This window comes from Uranotaenia lowii, chromosome 3, assembly GCF_029784155.1.
Source record: "Uranotaenia lowii strain MFRU-FL chromosome 3, ASM2978415v1, whole genome shotgun sequence".
Taxonomy (NCBI): Eukaryota; Metazoa; Arthropoda; class Insecta; order Diptera; family Culicidae; genus Uranotaenia; species Uranotaenia lowii.
In genome coordinates, this window is record NC_073693.1 from 295,034,934 (window position 1) to 295,059,113 (window position 24,180).

The following is a 24,180-nucleotide window of genomic DNA, read 5'->3' on the forward strand; positions in this document are numbered from 1 at the left end:
CTACCAATTTGGGTAATTTAAACTAACCTTTTTTTTGTAAAAAAAACTCGTGAATCAGTTTCAACGATGTGTGGTGTTTTTTTTTCAAAAATAATAACAATACCAAAAATGCAAAATAAAGGAGGAAATTAGTTCCTTAAACAATATTTCTATTCATGACCAAATGGTACAACATAAAAAAAAGATAAACTTTACTGATACGGTTCAAAATGAATCAGAATCAAAGTTTCAATAAATACTATTTGGTAACTCAGTAAAAAATTATTTAAAATGACGTTGCTTATTCTGAACTAGAAATTTGCTTGAAAATAAATTTCAAGCAGAAATGTTTGATTGTTTGAAACCAATATTCCCGGAACCCCAGAAACCGAATACAAATAAAAATTTAATCAGAATTTAAAGCTTCGGACATAAGAATCAGTTTAGAGAAATGGTACTCTTAAAAAAGAAAACAAAAAAGAGATTGATACTTGTTCCAGCCTTATCAATAATCTCAATTGCATTTTTTTTCATCATTTTTACTTGAAGGGTTGATAGAAAAATTCCGTGGAAATTAATTTTTGTTTTGAAACTTGTAGACCGATTTTCTCTTTTTTTTAATCATATTGTAGGTTCTTCACAAAGTCTTAAATTTGTTTCTTGAAACACAGAGACCAAAAAACGGGCCCCGATAAAGTATGTGTCGAATACATGTGTAAGAATTTGAATCATCGTCGGTTTTAAAACCGTTGAAATTGGCCTAAAAACAGCATCATCTAGTGGCTCTTAGCTGAGTAACTAAGATATTGTTGTCGATTTTGTTTGTCAACAGTTGAGAACAATCAGAACATAAATAACTCAAAATTAACTCCCAGATCGCATCAAAACATAGTTCAGTAATAAGTTAGTGTTCTTTTTTTTGGGACAGCATAATGAAATCGGCAGCAGGAACCATAAGCTCTTGAAACAAAATTTACTAATGGTATTGTTCCCTCGTTTAGTGCTTGTTTTGTATTGAGTCACTGATTATGTTTGAGAAAAAAGCAAACATTATTTAATTATTAACATTTGGTGCAGGTGTTACCCCTCGAATGTATAAGTTTCACTTTTCGATGAGGATTAGGTTTTTTTCACAAATTTCACTCATAACGAAACATTTAACATATTATCTATACTCTATAGGAAGTTTTACCACCCATCGTCGTTCCAACATTGCAAAATGCGAACACGTAAACTATGCTTCATTCCTGCTTCCAGGATAGGACTTTAGTACATCCGGAGATATTCTAAAAGCTTCCAAATACCGAATTTGACCTCTTAGTCAAACCAGAGTAACTGCTTGAAGGTTATCCGGACACTTCATAAGAATTTAAGCGGATATGACACTACCGAAAAGTCTCAATGTGCTATGAACTAGGTATTACAAACGTACTGAGCGAATTGGTTCTAGAGTTGATAAAACACCTTCGTGTTTAATGTTGGAGACTTTTTATGGCATTTAAAAGCAACTCGATATCAAAATTTTATAATTTATCCAAATATTACTCATTATAGACAACCAGAATTACCAGATAACTAGTCATTACCAGAGGCTTGTGATATAGTTCAGTTATTTAGCAAGTCAGTTGCCTCATGAGCCGATGTTCGCAATTTCGAGCCCAAGAGTAAACATCGAACACAGTTGTACCGGATAAGTTTTCGTTTTCCAAACTGTCCGTCAACTGCAACGTTGGTAGTTTAACTAGCCGGGCCCAAAGAAATTTTCAGAGAGAGAAAGCAAAGAGGGAGAACTCCCATATTTGAAACGTATGGTGAAGCTGAGCGGTAAACTCAAGTAAGAGAGCGTCACACGCTTTCTGATGTGACGCCCCCCCCCCCCCAGGAAATACACCCGTCACCCGAATATGGGTGCCGTGGCGACGAACGTGTTAATATGGTGAAACGACTATAATTGAAACAAAAAAATTACAGATAACCGATAACACCAGCACCAATTTTTTACAACTAGGTACTACCGAGATCATAATTTTCTTAATCCGAAATATCAAACAAATGTTTCAATTGTTGATAAAGTAATTGAAAATTCATTAGCCTTTGAATGCATTTTTCAGTAGTTGAAGGTATTATTTTTAACGTGGGGAAAAATGTTAAAAGGTACCAATAACGACATCTAGTGGCTCTTAGATAATTAGCAAAAATAGCGTCGTTTAATTTAAAATCCATATTGGTATTTTTAAACACGGTTGGGGGTCCAGCTCGAACAAAAAAATTGTTATAAAATAAGTTAATCAATGTGTCAATCGTTGAGGGAATGTAATTTTGATGATGCCAATATTTTCCAATACCAATATTTATCTTTTTTAAATGTTGCCATAAGGTTTAATTGATATCTAGAGTTCAAAAAAAAGGTTGTGAATACTCATGAGATTGAGATTTTCTTGAGTGAGATTTTTCCCTTTTTGAATCTCAGTGTGATGTAAATCAATCTCATTGTAAGCATCACTAACTACCGATTAGTGACTTGAATGTTGAAGTTTTCTCAGCCTAACAGTCACATACAGAAAAACTACTTTTTTGATGGCAGAGATGTCAGATGTTTTTGATGAATTATAACGAAGGAATAAGGAATGAAACTTGAATGTCAGTACTAAAACAAGTTTTCCAGTTCTGAAGAAGCTTAACCTACCATACAGGGGCGGTCCTAGAGTTGGCTCTTGGGGGGGGGGGGCTTGGGGGGTGATTTTCCAAATTTTCAAAAATCAGTCTATAAGAAGGATCGTGAATATCTGGCGAAAAAACGTTTATTTTGAGAAACAGAGAGGAGGAGAAGGGAGGACGGGGGGGGGGGGGGGGGGGGGGGGTTACAGTTACAAATAAGACTTGTATTTTGTAGGTTTGTATAGTTATAGGTGTGTAATTTAAATAGTTTATCAAATTTTCTAAATACACTTGTTTTGATATCTTTTTATAAAACAATCTGCGAATCTTAGCTGCTCACTGCGAAAAGTGTTGATAAAAAGATTATTTTCGTAATTTTTACAATTGGTCAAAATTATAACTTTAAGTATTCTTTAAAGAATTTTCCGATATAGACGTCATTTCACAAATGAAAATTAAACACACATTTTCGTAGAAGAAAACGTTAACAAAAAATCTTCAAGTTATCCACAATATTTTTACGGGGCATCAATCAGCGTAAGACCCTCACCAAAATTTTAATGATTCTCATTTTGCAACTATTCCAAAACAATTATTAAAAAAAAGTGTTCGTTAATAATAATTGCTTTGAATTAAAAACTGAATATTTAATTATTTTTCTGAAGCATTTTGCTAAATCGTTGTTCGAAAGTTTCGAATAATTTCTGAAAGTTTATACTCTTTCAATATTTCCGTGAAAAGTCATAATCAATTGCAATTGAAATAACCAAACTTTCAGATTCAGAATGGATTTTTTAACCTAAATTATTAAGCTGGATTTCTACTCAAAAGTTTAAATATTATTGTGTAGATGAGCTTAAAACAGTATCGGCGATATAATTGATGTGAATCCTGAAATCTAACTGTGTTGGTCAAAAATTAAAAAAAAATTCTTCCGAATGTTCAACTTGAGAGATTGCCTTGTTTCCGAGAAAATAGTCGGGGATGAAGGAATAATTTTATTTCACCTCGGAAAAATAAAAAAATTGGCAAGTTTTTGTAACCTACGCTGTATAAACTGATTTTGAAAATAAAATTCTGAACTCGTTTTTTTTCAGATTTTATCCATCACCTTTAGTAGTAGTTTTTTCAGTATTTTTAGAAAATTGAACAAATATCATTAGAGATGTACCGAAAAGTGCTAAATAGTGAAAAACACTATTTTCTGAACTTTGTATAGGATTCGAGGCATTTCTTACTTAATTAACTTTATTTGGAAAGTTTTAAATTAAAGAATGGATTTGTTTTAACAAAAACTATTGATTATTATAAAAAATAGTTTAATTGTGATAACGGCTCAAAATGCACGACGTCCTCAGAGCCAAAGGGGTACAAGTGCATAAAAGCTAATGAAAGACGTCAAATATTACAGTAAACGAGTCTTCGAAAGAAAAATAAACGATTAATTAAAAAAAAAATATTTCAAGAAAACACATTTAGAATTTGATGTGTTCGGAGATTTTCCATATATTTATCTAAAATTTGTATTTCTTTTTCAATCGTAAAAGTATGTAAATTGAAATTCTAAAAATATGAAATAATTCCAAATTATGAAGAATCGTTTTATATCAATAAATTAAAATCGATCATTTTTGCTACGTCGAGGCCAATACAATCAAAGTTAATTTTTCAAAAACGTTTAAAAATAAGAAATAACAACAACAAAAATCGAATCTGTCTAGGTGGACATCTGGAGAAGGGAGGTAGGGGTTGCATTTGTGCACTAAGAGGGAGAAAGGGGTAAAAATCTTTTTTTTTGTCCACGTGGTATCTGAACGGCCCCAAAGGCAATTTAACACTTAAAGTCTCAAGTTCTTTTTGCTTCTAAAAAGGATCGAGATATGTTGATCCATCAAACATTGAGCCAAACCGATCTGCAATAACTTGTAAGATAACACAGTTTTGGTCGAAACAAGTTTGCAGGTATTTATTGAACATACCGAATATTTGGCGAACATTATCAAAAAACGATCAAACTAAGCCTAAAATTTTAAAGAAGTTAACTTGAAAAAACATTTTCAATAAATATCCAAAAGCGAAAAAAAACTCATCAGCATTAAAGATAACTTATCAGATTAGCGAAACGTTGTTTGATGACAGAGATACGCACGAAATTAAATTGCATGTTTCGCATGATCCCAAACTTTATGCCGATACACCATACTGAGGAGTGAGCCCAATTTTTTGATCGATAACTTTAGTAGCTAATTTATCTATTTAAAGCAGTGTTTTGATGTTTATGAAAAAAGATTCAAATGGAACTCAAATTTTTAAATTCGGTCCACCCAACCCTGAACTGATCGGGTTTAAATATAAAGTGCGATTTTTAGGAAATTTTCCTACTTTAAGCCAAGTTTAAGTCATATGAGGTTAACATATACATTTTGACAATAACATACGAAGAAGGTTTTGCTCATCGACTTTACAATGAGATCAAAAGAAATGCAATATGGCATAAGATGACTGAGATATGGCCAAACAAATTAGCTTTTTTTTTAAAGGGGGTGATCCCAAACTTATGGCCGGAAGCGTATATGGTAAGGTTGCCAGAATTTTTTCCACTCCCATCCGGGCCTAGCAATTCCGGGCATTTTTTCAAAAAAAAACCTGGCAAAATCCGGGCATGGATTTCAATTTTTCAAATCCAAAAACCGGGCAATAACCGGGCAGTATTTAGGTGTTTTTAAATATAAAAGCAACAAAAAAAAAAATGCAAAAAAAGATTAAATTAATATTTTATTAATGTAATTGCAGACTTCCAGAAACTTTTTGGAATACTTAAATATTTAAAGGTTTATAAAAGTAAATCAGCGAAATTATTTGAAACAACCGTTGAAAATGTCCATACCGTTAATTGATTTTGCTGAAACTTTCTCAAAAACTTTGATTTTTTTTGGTTTCTTTGTGAAAATTGTGAAAAAATCCTGGCAATATCCGGACTTTTTTCACGATATCCGGGCAACCGGGCCGGACCGGACTTTCTCGAAATTTTGCATCAAATATCCGGGCAAACCCGGATAAAACCGGGCAATCTGGCAAGCTTAGTATATGGTCAGCAAATTCGAATTCAACGCTGAAATTACCTCGACAAAAGTTATTTGGTGAAATTCGGTCCAGGGAATTGCAAGTTTCAGCTGTTTTAGTTTTGCGGAACGACTTTTTTTTTTTAATTTTAAGCTATAAAGTAATTAATAAATTGAACAAACCCCCCACGGAGTGGGAAAATTTGAGAATTCGAAAGTACACCTACTAAGAAAAGTTCTAAGTTTTTATATAAAATCCAGCGTTTGCGAGTACTTCGTTACGGTTTTTTGCCGCTTGGGGGGGGGGGGGGGGGTGATCACCCCGAACTCCCCCCCCCATAGGACCGCGCCTGCTACCATAACTTTTTGAAACACTATCAGTTATACCTGTTGAATGTTAAATGCCAGTTATATAATTTTAAAACATCTTTCTAGAGAACATACTTTTACAAATTCAGTTTAATAAGGTAAATGATAAGACTTTTTTAAATTATATCACTGTTTCAAGTGAATAATTTGTTTCTTGACTTTATTTTCTTTTCGTAGTTTGTAAATGAATCGTTTTTATTACTGAATAAAGCATGTATGACCGAACTTAGTGCGTAAAAGATTATTCTGGTGCGAAATTATCTTGTGATAATTTTCACAACTTCATCGGTAGGTTGAAGATATGCAATTTATAAAATTTTATTTCCCACAGTAATAAACTTTTAAATCTGTATAAACGTGGACGTTGTTTTATTAAAAAACTTTTAGTGGAAATGATGCAACTTATGTTGAAAGCAAATTCTATATTTGAAGCTTTCCAAACTCCTTTTTATTTTATTATGACTTTGCAATTCTCTCATGGATCCAAATAGATTTTTGAATAATATTAATTGGAACGCTAGATCTTTGCTTGCTTATCAAAATGAATTCTTTTTATTTTTGAAAACTCAAAACATACATATTGCTGACATCACTAAAACTTTTTAAAGCAAGACAATAACTTAAAAATTAATGATTTCTTTAAAATTTTACAAAATGATCGACTTGATCAACAAGGTAGGTGGGGGTGTAGCAATTGTCATCCAAAGTAGCCTAAAATTTAGACATCTTCCTTCTTTGAATAAAAAAGTCAATTGCAATTAGAATTGAATTAGAAACTTCTATGGAGGAAAATATAATTTTTCCTGCATACTTGCCTTTCCAATGTAGCGGTGAACAGAAACAAATTTCGAACTGAAATTTAGAAAACTCACCAGAAATAAATCAAAATTTTTAATTATTGGTGACTTAAATGCAAAACACCGATCTTGGAATAATGTTTCATCAAATTATACTGTTGAGTATACTAATGGACATACTTGTTTCTCTTCAATTAGAAATCCCTCCACAATTGGTTTGGTTCGAACGGATTTAGGTGAGCATTGTAGTCAATTAGTTACTCATGCAGACCTCGATTCAGACCACCTTCCAGTTACTTTTTCTTTATCCCAAAGTCCCATTGAAAACCCTTTAAAATCAACATTTAACTTTCAAAAAGCCACCTGGAATCTATATAGGAATTTTATTGTACGTAATTTGGATGTAAACGTTCCACTGAATTCAATTGTAGATATTGATTGCTGTAGAAAATTTGACAACTTCAATAGTCAATGCTAAAGCCGCTTCAATACCCAAAGTTAAACATAAATTTAATCAACCTTTAATTGGTGATGATCTTCAGTTTTTGATACGACTGAAAAACATTCGTCGACGCCAATTTCAACGAACTAGGGATCCTTATTTGAAATTTATTTATTGCGACCTTCAAAAAGCGATCAAACGTCGTTTAAATTTTATTCGTAATGAAAATTTTGCAAAAGCAGTAGAGGACATAAAACCCTACTCAAAGCCATTTTGGAAATTAACTAAAATTCTGAAAAAGCCCAAGAAGCCAATTCCTACTTTGATAGATGGGGATAAACTTCTTTTAACTAATGCAGAAAAAGCTCAAAAATTAGCCCAATAATTTGAGTCTGCTCATGATTTTAATATAAACGTTGTAAGTCCAATTGATGCTCAAATTTCCCTTGAATATGATGATATTCTTTCTGAACAAAATGTATTTGAAAGTTCTTGTGAGACAAATATTGATGAACTTGAATTGATTTTCAAAAAAAATAAAAATATGAAAGCCCCGGGGGAAGATGGGATTTACTATATTCTTATTAAAAAGTTGTCTGAAAGCACTTTAAATTTTTAAGTTTAAATCTTCAATTCACTTGGCTTATCCAAATAAATGAAAAAATTCCAAAGTAACTCCAATTTTGAAACCAGGAAAAAGTGCTTCGGAGCCTTCAAGTTATCGACCAATTAGTTTGCTTCCTTCTTTGAGTAAACTATTTGAAAGAGTTATTTTGAATGGAATGATGATTCACATCAATCAGAATTCCATTTTCCCTGATGAACAATTTGGTTTTCGTCATGGAAATTCTACTACACATCAACTTTTGAGTGTAACTTATATGATTAACGCTAGCAAATCTGAAGGTTATTCAACTGATGATGCTCTTCTAGATATTGAAAAAGCATTTGACAGTGTTTGGCACAAAGGTTTAGTAGCCAAATTAGCTCGATATGATTTTTTTTGTATATCTCACCAAAATTATTCAAAATTACTTGACTAGCCGAACCTTACAAGTAAGCTATCAAAATTCATGCTCTGAAAGGACACCCAGTAGAGCTGGTCCTTCAGGGGAGTATACTTGAGCCAATTTTATACAATATTTATACTTCTGATCTCCCTGATGTGCCAGAAGGAAAAGGTGGAAGATTATTTGCTGACGATACTTTGCTTTCAGCCCGTCGAAATTTACGTGTGGTACGCAGTAGCTTGAAACAATATTTAAATTCCTTTTTGAATAACTTGAAAATGTGGAAAAAATTTCCTAACGTTCCAAAACTCAACTTTTTTTATTTCCCCACAAGCCAAGAGCAAATTTTTTAAAACCTAATGAAAATGATTCCATGACTTTTAACGGGGTTTCATTAGAATGGTCTGATCACGTGAAGTGCTTGGGACTCATGGCCGTAGGAACTAAGGGGGGGGGGGGTTGGGTTTGGGGGTTAAACCCTCCCCTTGGAGGTCCAAAAATGCCAAGTGATTATTTTTAGTAACATAACATTTGAAATTTCTAATCAAATTTCGATGAAATCCTAAGATGATTTATGAGTTACAATCTCGACTCCAAAACCTCGAAATCTCATTCCAGGACTGCAATTTTACAACAGTTTTTCAAAAAATTTCTCACTTGTTGATAGTAGTTTAGTCCCAAATATTGAATACCTATAAAGTTAGACTTGTCATGGTTTTGAACAAATTTTTTCACTCTATTTCCAAAATCGAACGAAAATTTCGATTGAGTCATTAGAATTATGTACCTCACGTCCAAACCAATTTTTTTAAACAAATTTTGCCAAAATAAACATAAACGAAAATTTTGAAATTAAATGCCCAGATTTTGCCAGGTTTTTAGATAAAATAGCTCGAATTTTCCCGACCCGGATAAGTTCTGAAAAAAATCTGGTAATCTTAATATAAAGACATGATTATTCACTGAATTTTTGGTATCCCGTTCTCTTTACAATTAAGTTAGTTTTTAGGATTTAGGATTAAGTTCATACATTTTTTTTTGCTCTCCAGTATGTTCTCCTATATATCAATACTTTATTGCTCTAGCTAATTTAAATATAAAAAAAATGTTTAGAATTTACTGAATCAAAGAGTTGAACTGATCATAATTGATCTGAACACTAAATATACTTTAATAATGTAACTTACATGTTATGATTAAAAGACTAATAATGACATGTAAAAATAACTACAGTAGATGAGGTTTTCAGACCAGTATTAGAATTTTTTTCGAACAGAACTTTCAGTCAGGAAATCGGTCTGGACATTCAAATGAAAAATGTCATGTTTTCCTGTGAGTTCGAGCCCAAGAGAAAACATCGATCACAGTTGTACCGGATAAGGTTTTCAGATTGTCCGCCAACTTCATCGTTGATAGAAGTCGCGAATTTCATATAGATGTTAAAACGGTTATTATCGAAAAAAATCATGTTTATCCAAATTCCTTTTTTCTCAATAAATGAAGGAAAGAACTAGTGCATTTATGTCTCAAACATATTTTCAATCCATATTGATAGTTCGAATCGATCGAAAAAAAAATAATCGTAACTAACCCAAGTTACTTCGACCGCTCCGAGAGCCTTCGAAAGGTTGTTTTCGAGATAGCCACAGAGCCATTCCGCGCTACGATTATGACCGATACCGGACAGAAATGGCCGGCAAACGTTTTTAGACCTTCTACCTATATGTGTATCGTATCATCCCTCCGAGTCCAAGTTTCGTTGGGTCGGAAAATTCACTTTCACTTGGTTCGGCCATTTTTCAAGTTGGTAGGTATCAAGTAATAAGTTCAAGTAATAAGCTGCTGTTGTGCGCTATTGCCACTTGCTTCCATCTATCCAAGAGGGTGCCTATGCGTAAATGTGTGTGTGCTCTTATTCGGATGCGTGCTCGGTTTATTTTGGCGCATCGAGACGCTTTCTTCCACACACCAGATATTATCTGATTTGCGAAGTGGTCTTCAACAGCGTCGTTTTGGACGCGCAATTTCGTTCGAGTGCTTTTGCTGCGGATGGAAAAGTTAGTTCGACTAAGCAGCTTGGTATCATCTTGCGCATTGCGGTGGCCAAACGGAAAGGGATATTATCTAGGCACTACACATACACACTGCTTAAAAATTAATGCCCACACTCGTGCTTTTCGGGTGATGAATTTTCTCAAACTTACTCTTGAGGGTTGATTTTACTTCTTCGTCGTGATCTTTTTCGCGTTCAGCAGCCATTCGACTAAACCGTTTATCATAAGCAAACATTGAATTGGTAATTTTCGGACGCCTCGAACGGACCAAAACTGCATAACCACGCGTCAGGTGTAACTCACTGGCCGATATGAGCACTTTGCAGCCTCAAGTCCGTTCAGCCAGTCATTTTATTTATTTATTTATTTATTTATATAAGTTTCGTGCGAGCTGCACTGATGCAATAAATCACGGATGAAAACATAAAAATTAGAATAATGCTCGTGACAAACGGCTCCGAACTAAAGACTCGAAAGTGTTTCAATTTGGAAGGAACAAATTGTTGCAAAAGGCAAGAGCTGTAAAGTGCCCATTAGAATCAGAAATTTAAGCTGATTACAAAAAGGACTGTTTTTGCAGTTTTGCAGTTGGGTTTGATGGTTTGTTCTTAAATGTTGAAGAAAGCATAGTTTAGAAAAAGTTTATAATGGCGTGGATGTGCAGATGAAATTCAAATGTGTTAAACAAACCGAAAGAGTTTTTGGAATTCCTATCAGTAATCTGCATATATCGTTGCGCTCATTATGTATGTCCCATGTAGAAGGCGATCTTAGGCAGGAGGTTTTCAATTTTCTGATCCTTATCTTGAATATTCTCAAAACAAAAAGGAATAGAACTGCTTTTTTATTATTAAGGACAAGAACAAAAGTGGCTTACTGTAGTCTCTATTTTTTTTTACATATTTTATCTTAATACAATACCTACTGAAGAATTTTTCTGAAAATTTTAATGCATCAGGAATCAAATATCAGTTTTCCAAAATTCAATCAGCTTAAGGGAACATCCATAAATGACGTAGCTTTTTTTGGTGGTTTTATACCTCCCCCTCCCTCCTCCCCCTCGTAGCATTTCGTCACAAGGTCATAGACCCACCCCCCTAGATAATAACGTAGCTTTAATACCCCCCCCCCCCCATTTTAAAAAATCGCTTTTTATTTTTTACTTTTATTATCAGCATTTTGCAAGAATAATGCAAAAAATAACAAAAGAAGGAAAAGAAGTTATAAATGGAATTTTCAAAAAGCATTCTGGATTCCAATGAAATCGTTGGGCAGCTTTCCTCCATCGTCTGTTCGGCTGGAATAATTGCATCTGCAATGTCAGCTGCCTCCACCCACTCTCTATAGTCCTCCGGAGTGATGACCAGCACTTCGTGTCCTCTTTTAAACTACTCGAAACAATTTTGATTTTTTTTCGATATTTCATTAAAGCTACGTAGCTTTACTTGAACCCCTACCCCCCACTCGTCACACATCGTCACACAAAGTCAACACCCCCCCCCCTCCTCCCCCAAATGCTACGTCATTTATGGATGTTCCCTAATTGATTTTAAAAAAATCACTAGATTCTTCATGCACACTGCATGTCTTCTGATGCACTCGTATGGGTTGCACTCCGTAGGGATATGTTCAAGGGGAACATATTGGTACAGAATTCCTTGCTATCAGGTGTCCATTAGGGTGTCCTAAAATTGCATAATGTCTGGAAATCAAAAAGGCTCACCCTCCAAACCGTAGATGAGGATATAGAGAACATGTTGCAGTGTTTCCCTTATGGGGCGGACCACGCTTGGCCTACTAATGTGTGGTGGTAGATGCAACTCTATCTGTATCTACTGCTTCATAGTAGTAGGCCCGTGAGGAACAAAAAATTGATATGTGATGATATGCTTCTAAATAAAATTCTACCCGCTCATTTTCAACATCTTTCATTTTCATCTGACCTTCTATCCACCTATAAAATTTCATAAGCTTTAGATGTCCCTACTAAAAAAGGACATCACTTTTCACCGCTAAGGCCGACAAATTATAGTAACATACAAACATTACGGTGGTTAATCTCTTCATTACTGTTTTCTACGTTTGGAAGTCCATTAATTGAGTATCAAATAGGCAAAATTTGATTTGTATTGGAAATTGTTTTCTGTTAGTAAAAATGTAATTTCTATATCATAAAATATTAATTTTTTCCATGGCTCGCAAGTAAACAGCTCTCCTGATGATATCAAATTGTATTTATAAGCAAACGGGTGGTTGAACGTGTAAGAACAACTTTTACTCTTTGTACATGTATAGTTAAAGTGTCGTTGTTTTAATCATTGTTATTAAATCTAATCATAAATAATAGTATTTAGAATTTTGCTTTGATTATTTTTAGTATGTCATAATATGTATGTATTCCTTTTGGCGCTGAAATCTTTTAGAATGAAAAAATTCTAATTATTTTGGTACTGTATTAATAATTTCTCTGCTCTCTCAATTTTTTTCAAAGGCGGGCAATGGCGCTATAACCATGGTCGATGACCTGAGATGAAGGTACAGTTATCCAGAACTAAACAGTGTATAATGGTTAAAGAAATTTCTTTAATTATTGTATTGTTAAATTTTGGACTCCATGTAGAAAAACCTTATTTCCATCCCCTGAAGGAAGAATCGCAAGGCCCAACACCAAGGAGCATAGAAATATCTTAGCATCTATGCTCCCAACGAATAAATGTCAAATGAATATGGGAACGTATGGTACTGTTGTCTACGTTTCTTCCTCCCCTGGTTCCAGTCGTCTCTGCGTCCAGTACTGCACAGTGGGCCCGGCCTTGATAAGATGAAAAGTAAATGTATTTTTACTATTCACCGGGATGCTGACAAGATCTGGCTGTGTACGTATCATAAGCATAAGCATAAGCATTGTACATGTATAGTTAAAGTGCTATTTTTATGTATGTATGTATGTATGTTGGTAATCCACCATGGGTGCACGGATTCACCGCAGTTTCTGCCAAAGTATGTGCTCACATGCATTCTTAGATTATTAAGTTCGACAAATCTCCAATGCAGCGCGCTATCATACCCGGACCCCATGGCTTCGTATGAACTGTTATGAAGTGAATGTATTTGTGTTGATGTAGGTATATTTTGGAAGAACGAATCAATCAGGTGGGCTAGTTTACTTATAGGTATTCCGGCATCCGTGTATATACCTGACCAGCTGGCAACTGATTGAACATTCCTATTATATAGTCAGTTATAGAATGAAACACATCTTACCTGTCGGCAACTTAAGGGAATCGAAGCCAAAAGTTTTCTTGCCGATACCGGGAATCGAACCCAGTACGCCTGGCATACCAATACCAGACTCGCGCCAGCCTATCCGCTAGACCACATCGGCGCTTTAAAGTGCTATTTTTATAGTCATTTAATGATTACTTTTTGATTTTTAAAAAGGATGGACATTTTCTAAGAGTAAGACCTTATTGGACAAATGGAAAGGAACCCTACTAAATCGTTAAGTTTGAAGAAAAAATGAAAGTGGAAATAGTGTGAGGGCCTAGGGGAATGTGTGAAGGTAAAATTTCGTTTGTATTTTGAAACTAAAACTTTTTAGCAATTATTATAAATTTTGCCCCTAGATGTATGCAGCATCATTGTTTTTTTTCTCGATTATAAATGTTTTTAAAGAAAAACATTAAAAAGCAAGGTGAAATTGTTAAATAAGAATTGTTAAACAATTTTGAAGGTGTTTTGTATCCTTTATGATCAAGTAAACTCGTAAAAACTGTCAAAATGGAGACTGATCAATGTAACCCCAAAGCATCAATTCCTGAACAACGACGAAATCGATTCTTAAATCAAATTTGAAGTAGTCAAATAAATTTCTGCAACCATGTTTTCTGTTCATAGGAGTCCAGTACTAATTTTAAAAATATGAAACATGCCACATTCCCCTTAGCAGAAAAATAAGCGAAAAATATTGAAAAAAGTGGTCAATATACCCCGGATTACAGTACAAATACTTTTTTCTTTCAAAATTTCATATTTGGAGTATAACTCAAAAACCAGTCAACAGAGATTTTTTTGAATTTTATTTTCGGATTAAGCGCCAGATTTCATATTAAAATTGTGGGTCTTTCGATGAAGTTAACGATTGTTTTTTTTTTTTTTTAAATTTTGTTAACTGATGTAATTAAAAATTCAGCATTTGAATATAATCATGAATTTCGATAAAAAAATTCTTTTATTTCATTACAAATGGTTTGGCGATATGAAAGATTCTTCAAGATACCAATTTCAGCCTCAATTTTATTTTGTGTTTCTTTCGCTTTTAAAAAGGTTTTGATTAATGACACATGGCCACAAAAATTACACTTTTCAATGGTGCAATGAAGTTGACCATAACACAAATTAGAGAATGACCTTTGTTTAAATAATCAGTGCAAATTGTAGCAAATTATAAGGAATTAAAACCACATGATGATCCATCAAATAAATTAATGATCAATCAAATAAATAAGGAAATAAATAAATAAACTTTAAAACAAAAACATAACGTTCTGAAATTTTTAATCAATTGTCAACTTTTCTCAACTCTCCTCAAATTATTTAAAGTTCTGCGTAAAAAGATATACTAAATATTTGTTAACTTTTCTCATTTAACGATTTTTTTTTAGAAGTTTTATACCAAATTCGATTTGAGATATAAATTAAGGGGGGGGGGGGGGGGGTAGGGTCTAACACTTTCAAAAAATCGATTTTTTAATTTTTTTATTTTCTTATTGTAAAACATTTCAAGAATGTTGTGTCAAATTTTCAAGTCAATTGAAGCTACGAAAAAATTACTATATGTTCTTTTAACAATGCCTTGTATAATGCAAAAAATTTGAATACATTTGTTTGAACGATAGCTCTAGAAAAAAATCGTGAAAATGGTGTTTTTTTTTACCCGTTAGACCCTACCTCCCCCCTTAAAGCATAAACCTAATCGTTTTGCAGGTTTAAACAAATTTGTTAAATGAAATCAAGTTTTTTTTTAAACTCTCTTCAGTTATGTCAAAAACATTTGTAATGATACCTTTAGAAATTGTAAAAAACTGTTGAATTTCACTTTTTTAAATCATCCATTATCATCATCCAAATATTATTCCTGAGTTGAATGAAGTATAATAAACAAAATCAGAATCGTATTTTTTCTTAAGTGCATGTTTGATGGTTCATCAGTTATCATTGATTGATTTCATTTTCTAGTGACACAATTTTAAAAACCAAATCACCAAAACTAAATTTGAAAGTCGAAAATTACCAAAGCTATCCATTAAGTTCTATAGATAAGTTTTTTTTAAATGATAAAACGTGTTTATTAAAAAAAACTTTCTTAATTAATAAAAAACTTCCATCCAATCTTTTCCATCTGCATATTTTGTTTTGATTCTCAAATGAATTTATCGAATTTTATAGTACAGTTTTTTGTCGAATTAAAAAAAAATTACCGAATTTTAAAGTCAAACAATTCCAAATTTAAATATTTTTGATAAGTTTGTAAACCTTTAAATTTTTTTCTTATCATAAATTAACATTTAATAAAACTACAGCGACATTTTTCAATCTACCCTTCTGTTGCAAATGAAGAATAGGGGGATTTGCCAATCGTTGTCCCCTAACCCATTGTTGCACAGCATGACTTAAATTGTCAATATTTTAGCTGTTTTTCAACTTTTTCTCAAAAATAATACTGAATCATGTAATTCGGAATGTTTTCTGATGAAATGAGGCTTTTGTAATATTTTCTGCTGGTAAGTGTGCATCTTACGACAGTTTTAATTTTTCTTGTTTTTTTCGCGCGATTTTTGTGCTAATTGTTAACAAAAACCTTAACATTCCTTCTACGGCAAATAAGGTTTTACGTCAAAACAAAACATTTTTCGTATCAGTTTTCTATACGAGACGTTTGTAGGACAATTTTAACACCATGATTTGGAAAAAAAATTATGATCCATATTTAACCAGAAAATATGTTGGATCGTGCAACAATTGGTCCGCTCAATCTACTCCTGCCCCATTGTTGTACATAATTCCGCTGCAAAATTTGTTTGGAAATTTCAAATTTATAAATTCGTATACCTCCAATAACTTTGTTTGGTTGTTTTTACAACAAAAAATAGCAATAAAAGTTTTGAAAGCGATTGATTAAGTCATAATTCACGACTTTTGAATTAGTATGGAGACTTGTACGGAAAATCCAATTTTTCATTCAAAACCCATCAGAGATGTACTGAAAGTTCAAAAACATAATTTTGTATTTTCAAAATATTTCTTGGTTCTTGCAATACATTGCAAGTGAACAAAAACTAAACCTAACTTGTACTTCAGAAATAATAGTCGTTGTCACACAAAAAATTCAAAAAAGGTAAATTTTTTTTAATTTTAGTGTATTGACAGCTAATTTGAAAGCTGGTTAACCAGATGAAAATAAGAATCGCATTATACTGCTTTGCCAATAAGTGTGATGATTCAAAACTTTCGCAAAAACATGTCATGAAATTATTGAAAGCTTCAGAAAGCAAAACCTGCAATTTTACTACACTTTTCAATGGATTACGATTTTTTATTTCGAAATTGTTATAACTTTTTTCATGAAATACTCTCATGCTGGCGAACAATTATTCTTAGTAATGGGCAAAATCAATAATTTAAAAAAAAAATCATTTCTAAATTATTTGAATTTCTTGTATATGCGAAAAGTTCTTCTTGCATACAAATTGTAATACAACATTGAACACGTTCATTGACTACATGCAACTAAAACAACTCGAATTGTCTATTGACATGACATGTTTTTTTTTCTGAATAAGTGGATATTTACGTTTTACTATTAATTTTAGTAAATTCTGTGCTTTAATTAATTATTTTACACTCAGAATTTTCACATTTTTTGCACTCAATGTTGATTTTAATAATTAATTCAATAATTCAAAGACAACTTATATATCCATAAGTTTATTTTTTCTACCGTCAAATCTTAAAAATGAAGTTTTGAAATTATTCAACTCGTTGAAAAACTTATGTTTTCAAAATTTAATTATTTTATTTACTTTTATTTTTATAAATAATATTAGTTCTTTATATGAAAGTCGGGCAATTTGCATTGTCTGAAAAATGTCAAAGTCAACTCAACTGGCTTGGCTTTGGCTTTGAGAGACTACTTTTTTATCAGATTTTTTTTGAAATCCTTTATCCCGACCATTTACTCAACATTTTATGCAAAGAATCTAAAAGCTGTTCTGAAAACATCTGTTTCTCTAATTTCGTGACGACAAATCTAAAAAAAATTTATTCCATGTCAACAGCGATCCCTTTGATATTGTTATTAATATTGTCAGAATATTGTACAGAAGGGAAACTACGACTCTTAATCTCAGAAACTAGAAGTCGAAGGTTGGAAGACCCGAAATATTACTTATCTAACGTGCAATTTTCTCAGGAATTCGAATCTGCCGTCTGCCGAGTTGCCGTCACTGGAGACATCTAAGTGAAGCTTTATTTGGCCCTTATCATCCAGAAAAATAAACAGTCATAGCTTTGTGAAACTTAATTTGATCCAAAACAGTTTTTCAGTCGGAAAACTCTCGGGATGCATTTCTATGTGATGTGATTGTTTCACAGAGGTTACATTAATTACAAATAAACCCACTTATATGAAAAAGATATTTCAATCAATTTACTTTTCGAAAAAAAAAATTCTTATACAAAATTGTATAGCATGAGCATTAATTAGTCAAACGATCTGAAACTTTGGGCGTGGTTGTGTCCATTTTCAAGTTTTAAATTGAGATTCATTATTTTAAAAATCAATCGACTTCCAAGTGAGTCCTAAAATATTTGTTTTGTAAAATCGGATCTTCTTCATAGGGGTAAAAGGGGGCAAAACAGATCACGTTCTTTAATTTTTTCACCTGTTAATAGCCACTTAAAAATCAAGCATTAACTACCTTTCAGTTCATTCGATGGGATTTTGAAGACATAAAGATTTATGTTGATAGGACAGATAAAGAAAAAGGCTCAACACTGGGCAAATTAGGTTAAATAACACTCCACTCAAATGGCTTCGGGTTAATCAAGAGGTGGATTTGAGTTTCTGAGAAAACTTCACGTGTGATAAATGCTATTCCGGACACTCAAACCGGCATCATTGTGTTTTTTTTTAGGCCGAATTGGAATTGGAAAGTGCATTGGACGTGAATTGGAAAGTGCATTGGACGTTTTATATGGAAGAACCCCCCCCCCCCTCATAAGGGGCCGTCTAAAAATTAGATTGCATTTGAACTAGAAGATCTCATAATAAGCTTCCGTAACAAATATCAGCCTATTCGACCTCAAGGTGACTGATTTTTAAAATGTGCAACCATTGGAAAAAATCGGACAACATTATGCACGACACAAAATTTGCCTGTGCAACTATTGGGCACAGACAAGCTGTTTTAAATGATTTTTTGAATTTTTATGTCACTTTATTTCAAACACTTGAACTTTTGGGTCTTGTTGACCAATCCTGTATGAGTGCATCGACAAAAGAAATCGAGTGAATTTGGTTAAAATCACTTAAATACAGCATAAACACAAAATTCAAGTGCTTAGCTGTGCAACGATTGGCAAATCACCCTAGAAAAGATCAATTTTTATCATTTTCTTAACAATCAATCATGGTTAATTTATTACCTGATCCGACATTATTTTCATTTTGGAAAATTTTTCAATGACTTATCGAAATTATCATTGATTTGAAACATTCATTGTGATGGGTTTTAGAAATTTTGATTGATTTTATCATTAAAATTTTATATGTATTGAGTTTGTGTGATAATCATGAGAAAGAAAATGTTAGAAATCCATTTCCTTGTTTATTCCTACTATTGTTATTATTTTTAGCTAAATTTGAATTTCGAGACCCCCCCCCCCCTCATGGGCGGTTCCCTCGCACAAGCCTGTCAAAAACTATGTATTTTTAACAAATTCTATTAAGTTCAAAACGAATATTAATCTTTTTTTCTTAATCTAGAATTCACATTTCAAATCATGGATGAATATTTTACCAAAATTCAAGATATTGTTCAAGATTCAAGATATTCTAAATTCAAGATTTTAGATATTATTCCAATTTCGAGATTATTTTTCCAAATTTAAGATTCCAAATTCAAGATGTTCAAGATTTTTCAATCAACCCTTCAATTGAAAATGGAAAAAAAAACGAATGTAAATTAAGTTAACTAATAACTCTAGTTTACAGCATTTTTGAACTAAGTAAACTGAAGGTCATTTTTAATGTGAAATTGGGCGCTGAAACCGAAAACGAGATTCAAAACATCTCAGTTTTTGAGTTATGTTCCAAATATGAAATTTTGGAAAAATAAAAAAAAGGACTTGAACTCAGATTCAAATATCTCGGACTGCTTAGCATGAATTTGAAATCTTTTTTTGCATATTAGAGGTGTATAAATTTGCTATCGATCACTTGAGCTTCATTTTTACGTATGATCAAGAGTATTGTTGATATTAGTGACTTTATGATAGAAAAAAGTCTAAAAAACGCTTTTTTAAAGAGAAAATTTTGTTTCAGCGATAACAAAGATTTCAAGGGGTTTTTTGTCAAAATCGGTTGAAATTTGAAAGAGTTATGGTTAATTCACCAACATAATTTTTTGCATTTTCGAATAATTTAACGAACTGCAGTGTACTAATCATAGTATAGGAAGATTTAACCCTTCGTTTCATAAAGTAACAAATTTGCAACAATTAATGTATGGAAAAAGGGAAAAATCGTATTTTATTTTAATTTTTTTTCTTGATGTACTCATCATTTCTAGAGTGTCCATTTCCCGGCTATTTTAGCGTTCCCGGGAATCAGGAAATTTCACGATCCTATTCCCGGGAATTCCCGGGATCCCGGGAAAAATAGATCATAACCATCGACTGCGTGCGAATCCTTATCGATATGGTATTTTGAAATTTAAGTATTGCAAAACATTTTAAACTTTTTTAATGCCTCAAAAATTCAATAAGGAGCCCAAGACCTAAAAAAGTACTTTAACCAACGAACTGGTCTAATTCTAGTTGCAAAAATTTAAAATAATTAAGAAAGATTGATAGAAGTAAGTAAGCCAGACTTCAAGTTATTCATCGAATATCGTTAATTTTCAGATGACTATTCATTTGTTTCACAATATGTCAATTATTTGCTGATGATTTTGCTACTGTCAACAAAAACGAAAGTTCTTAATGATGAGTGTTGCAAAATAGAACATTCAGATAGTTTCTGTAGCGTTTCATTGTTGGAATTGATTGGTTTTATAGATTCTTTGTCGTTTTTTCTCTTTTACACCAAGTTTTCGATCGGAAAAACATTTTTAATTAAATTCAATGTATTAACCAGACTAAAGAAAAATAATATTTAAGACTGAGTCATCAAGGTATCATTTTCCTTGCTCAATCTGATTCATTTTTCCAATTAGATCGTCTAAATTTTAAATTATTTAGCACTTTTTTTTTGGCTTCGGGAATTCCCGGGATTTTTTACGCGTTTCCCGGGATTCGGGAATTCCCGAATTTTCAAAATTCCCGGGAATTCCCGACCGGGAAATCCCGGGTAGGACACTCTAATCATTTCCAACCGTTTAAAATTAATTTTAAGGAAAAATAAAAAATCATGAAATGATGGGTTAAATATAATAAATCTCATTCGCTCCAAGTCAAAACTTATTTTTAGCTTACCCGAAGGTCACATGCCGAATTTCAGATAGATCTGATCTTGGGGAGGAGTTGCTGGAGGCTTGAACGTAAATTGGATTTAAAGGTATTTTGCTCGGGAGGAACAAAAAATACTGGTTTTTCTTAAAAAACTTTTTTCTTCACAAGCCGATCGTTTTTTATCATTTTCTTTTTCTTAAAGTCTAAATTGAGTCAAATATTTCAATCGAAGTTTGCAACCCGATTGGACTTGAAACAAAACAAGTTATTGCGGTTCAAAGATTGTATTTTGGCCGAAAATTCTCGTGCCAAACGCAATGCGTAAAAAGAACCTATTGAGTGTTAGATGATAATTTGCCGTCAAAATACAATTTTTGAACCGCAATTACTTTTTCCTTTCAAGTCCAATCGCGTTGCAGTCTTCGAATGAAATATTTGACTTAATTGACCTTTATGAAAATTGCTCTTAAAGAGCAATCGGCAAGTGAAGAAAAAAGTTTTTAAGAAAAACCAGTATTTTTTGTTCCGCCCGAGCAAAATACCTTAAAGTCCTATTCTCGTTTGAGACTCCAGCAACTCCTCCCCATGATCAGATCTATCTGAAATTTGGCATGTGGCCTTCGGGTAAGCTAAGAATAAGTTTTGACTTGGAGCGAATGAGATTTATCATGTTTAAATCTTCCAATACTATGATTATTCAAAAATGCAAAAATAACTGTTGTGGTAAAGTAACCATAACTTTTTCAAATTTCAACCCATTTTGACAAAAAACCACTTGAAATTTTGGTTTTAAATTGATATTTAAGCTCAATAGAAATTCAGATTTTTTAAATGTTACCATCGAGTCTAAAACTTTTGCTAGAACAAAATTTACTCTAAAAAATGCGTTTTTCTTGAGTTTTTTCTATCATAGTGTCACTAATATCAACAATACTCTTGAGCATACGTAAAAATGAAGTTCAAGTGATCGATAGCAAATTTATACACCTATAATGTGCAAAATAGAGATTTCAAATTCATGCTAAGCAGTCCAAGATATTTGAATCTAAGTTCAAGTAAATTTTTTATTTTTCCAAAATTTCATATTTGGAGCATAACTTAAAAGCTGTTCTACTGAGATTTTTTTCGAATCTCATTTTCGGATTCCGCGCCCAATTTCACATTAAAAATATAGGTCGGTCTATGAAGTTCACGATTTTTTTTCAAAACTTTGTTAGCTAGTGTAATTTACAATTATCTTCTTTTTTAAAACAATTTTAAATCTTGGTTAAATTCTGACCTAATATGATTTTTTTTTTAAATTTAGATTTAATTCCTTTTTAAAACCGCTGTTATGTTTTATTTATTTATTTATCCTTTTTCTGTGAACTGAACTTCATTGGTTCGAAGCTTAAAATTTCGCTGTTATTCGAAAACTATTTTCTGATGGTTCGAAAATATAGATTTATAATTTTCACAACACTGATTGATATATCTAATTCAGAACAAGGAACCTCATTCATTATTCATTCATGTTTGTGTGATGATCAGAAGTAAACTATAATAGTTCGTATAGAAAATGTTTTTAAAAATCATTTTCTTTATTTACCATGCATATTTTTTTTAATTTTTAGCTAAATCTGAATTTCGAAAATCCTCCCCCCATGGACGCATCCTTCGCACAGGCCTGTTATGGAATATCATTCAGAAAAATAGGTTATCATTAATTTAATATGAAGGATGCATTTAAAACTTGCACCCTTCATATTGAATGCACGTTCTCAGTACTTTGTTCATTTTTTTTCTATGTCAAATGTGAATGAAATTATTGAGAATAATTCCAATAATATTAAAGTTTCTAGTTAACGAAATAAAGAATCAAAGGAATAATATTTGTTCCATTTAAGGGTAAAGAATCACACTAGTAAGGTCAGAGATCAGTGATGTAGTATCAAGATTCTCGATAAAAAAAAATGTTTTTCTTGAAGATCTCTCAATCAAAGGAACAAAACTATAATAGAATCCCATCTGGTGATTTTAAAATTCAGAATTAAATAAACAAAATGTCTGAATAATAGTCAATAATCAGTAACAAACTTATTGGAACAATATTCTCAAATTAGGATTTAAACGAGACGTATGTGCTTATTACCTCAGAACCCTGATGAGGTTGAAGAATCATTTTAGTCAAAAGTCCTACTATAGCTCTAATAGCATTTAAAATTATTCGAATGTTACATAAAGTTGATATCAAGTGGTACAAAAATAAATAGAAAAATATGAATTGACTCACCCCATGTCCAGCACCACTCAGATACAGCTGCCACAACGGTTCTTGCAGTCCAACCAGACTGGTCACCTTATCCTTCAAAGGGAGTGAACCAAGACATCGCACCGGAAACGACTGGCCGGAAGCTGCCACTGTAGCACCGGCTGCCGCAGATCCTGCTGGTCCACCTGGAGCAGGACCCTCACCTCCGCTATGTTCCTTGGCAACATCATTGAACATGCGCTCGATCTGCGCCTGAACCGGATTATCCCGACCGTTGCGAGCAGTGGGACCACCGCCATTTGGGGTGCTAGCCGTTTGGCCGCCGCCGCTGGTCCCACTAACGCTACTTCCACTTCGCATGTCTATTTCGTTGATTTGGATCGGTTTCGAGATTGAGGGGGCAAGGCCTCCGCCCCCGGATGGAGCGTGGGTTGATGAGGATCGGCGTCGATTGTTGCCGATGCCCAGGTTCACCGAGCTACTACGATCGTCCAGCCTCTGGCTGAGGATCGATCTAGAATAGGAATAGTAGAGGCCATCGTTAGCTGAGCACGGATCGCTGAGGTGATAGTGATAGCCGGAACCGGAACCAGGACCAGGACCGAGGTTGTTGGTAGTAGTGATAGTAGTAGTAGTAGTAGGAGGTTGATTGCCACCTCCAGGATGAAGATTGTTGAGGTGGATCGACGGCAGGTGGTGGAAGTTTTTATGGTTGTTGAGGAGGTGGTTGTTAATCGGGTTAATAACGGGATCATGCTGGGATCCGAGGTTGTTCGAGGCATAAAAGTGCGCCGAATCCTCGGTGCTGTTATAGTTATTATTAGTAT

At 33.1% G+C, this 24,180-nt stretch overlaps 1 protein-coding gene across 9 annotated transcripts in view; it reads right to left on the reverse strand.

The window, feature by feature from the left end:
- Positions 1-24,180, reverse strand: part of LOC129751631 (uncharacterized) — a 277,390-nt gene that overhangs the window by 89,835 nt on the left and 163,375 nt on the right. For 7 of the 9 annotated variants that reach the window (XM_055747243.1, XM_055747242.1, XM_055747241.1 and 4 more), the window contains one exon: positions 23,375-23,912. In XM_055747243.1, the coding sequence (XP_055603218.1) occupies positions 23,375-23,912 (538 nt within the window). The remainder of the gene's footprint in view (positions 1-23,374; positions 23,913-24,180) is intronic. The other 2 variants (XM_055747246.1, XM_055747247.1) reach the window with 1 other exon arrangement.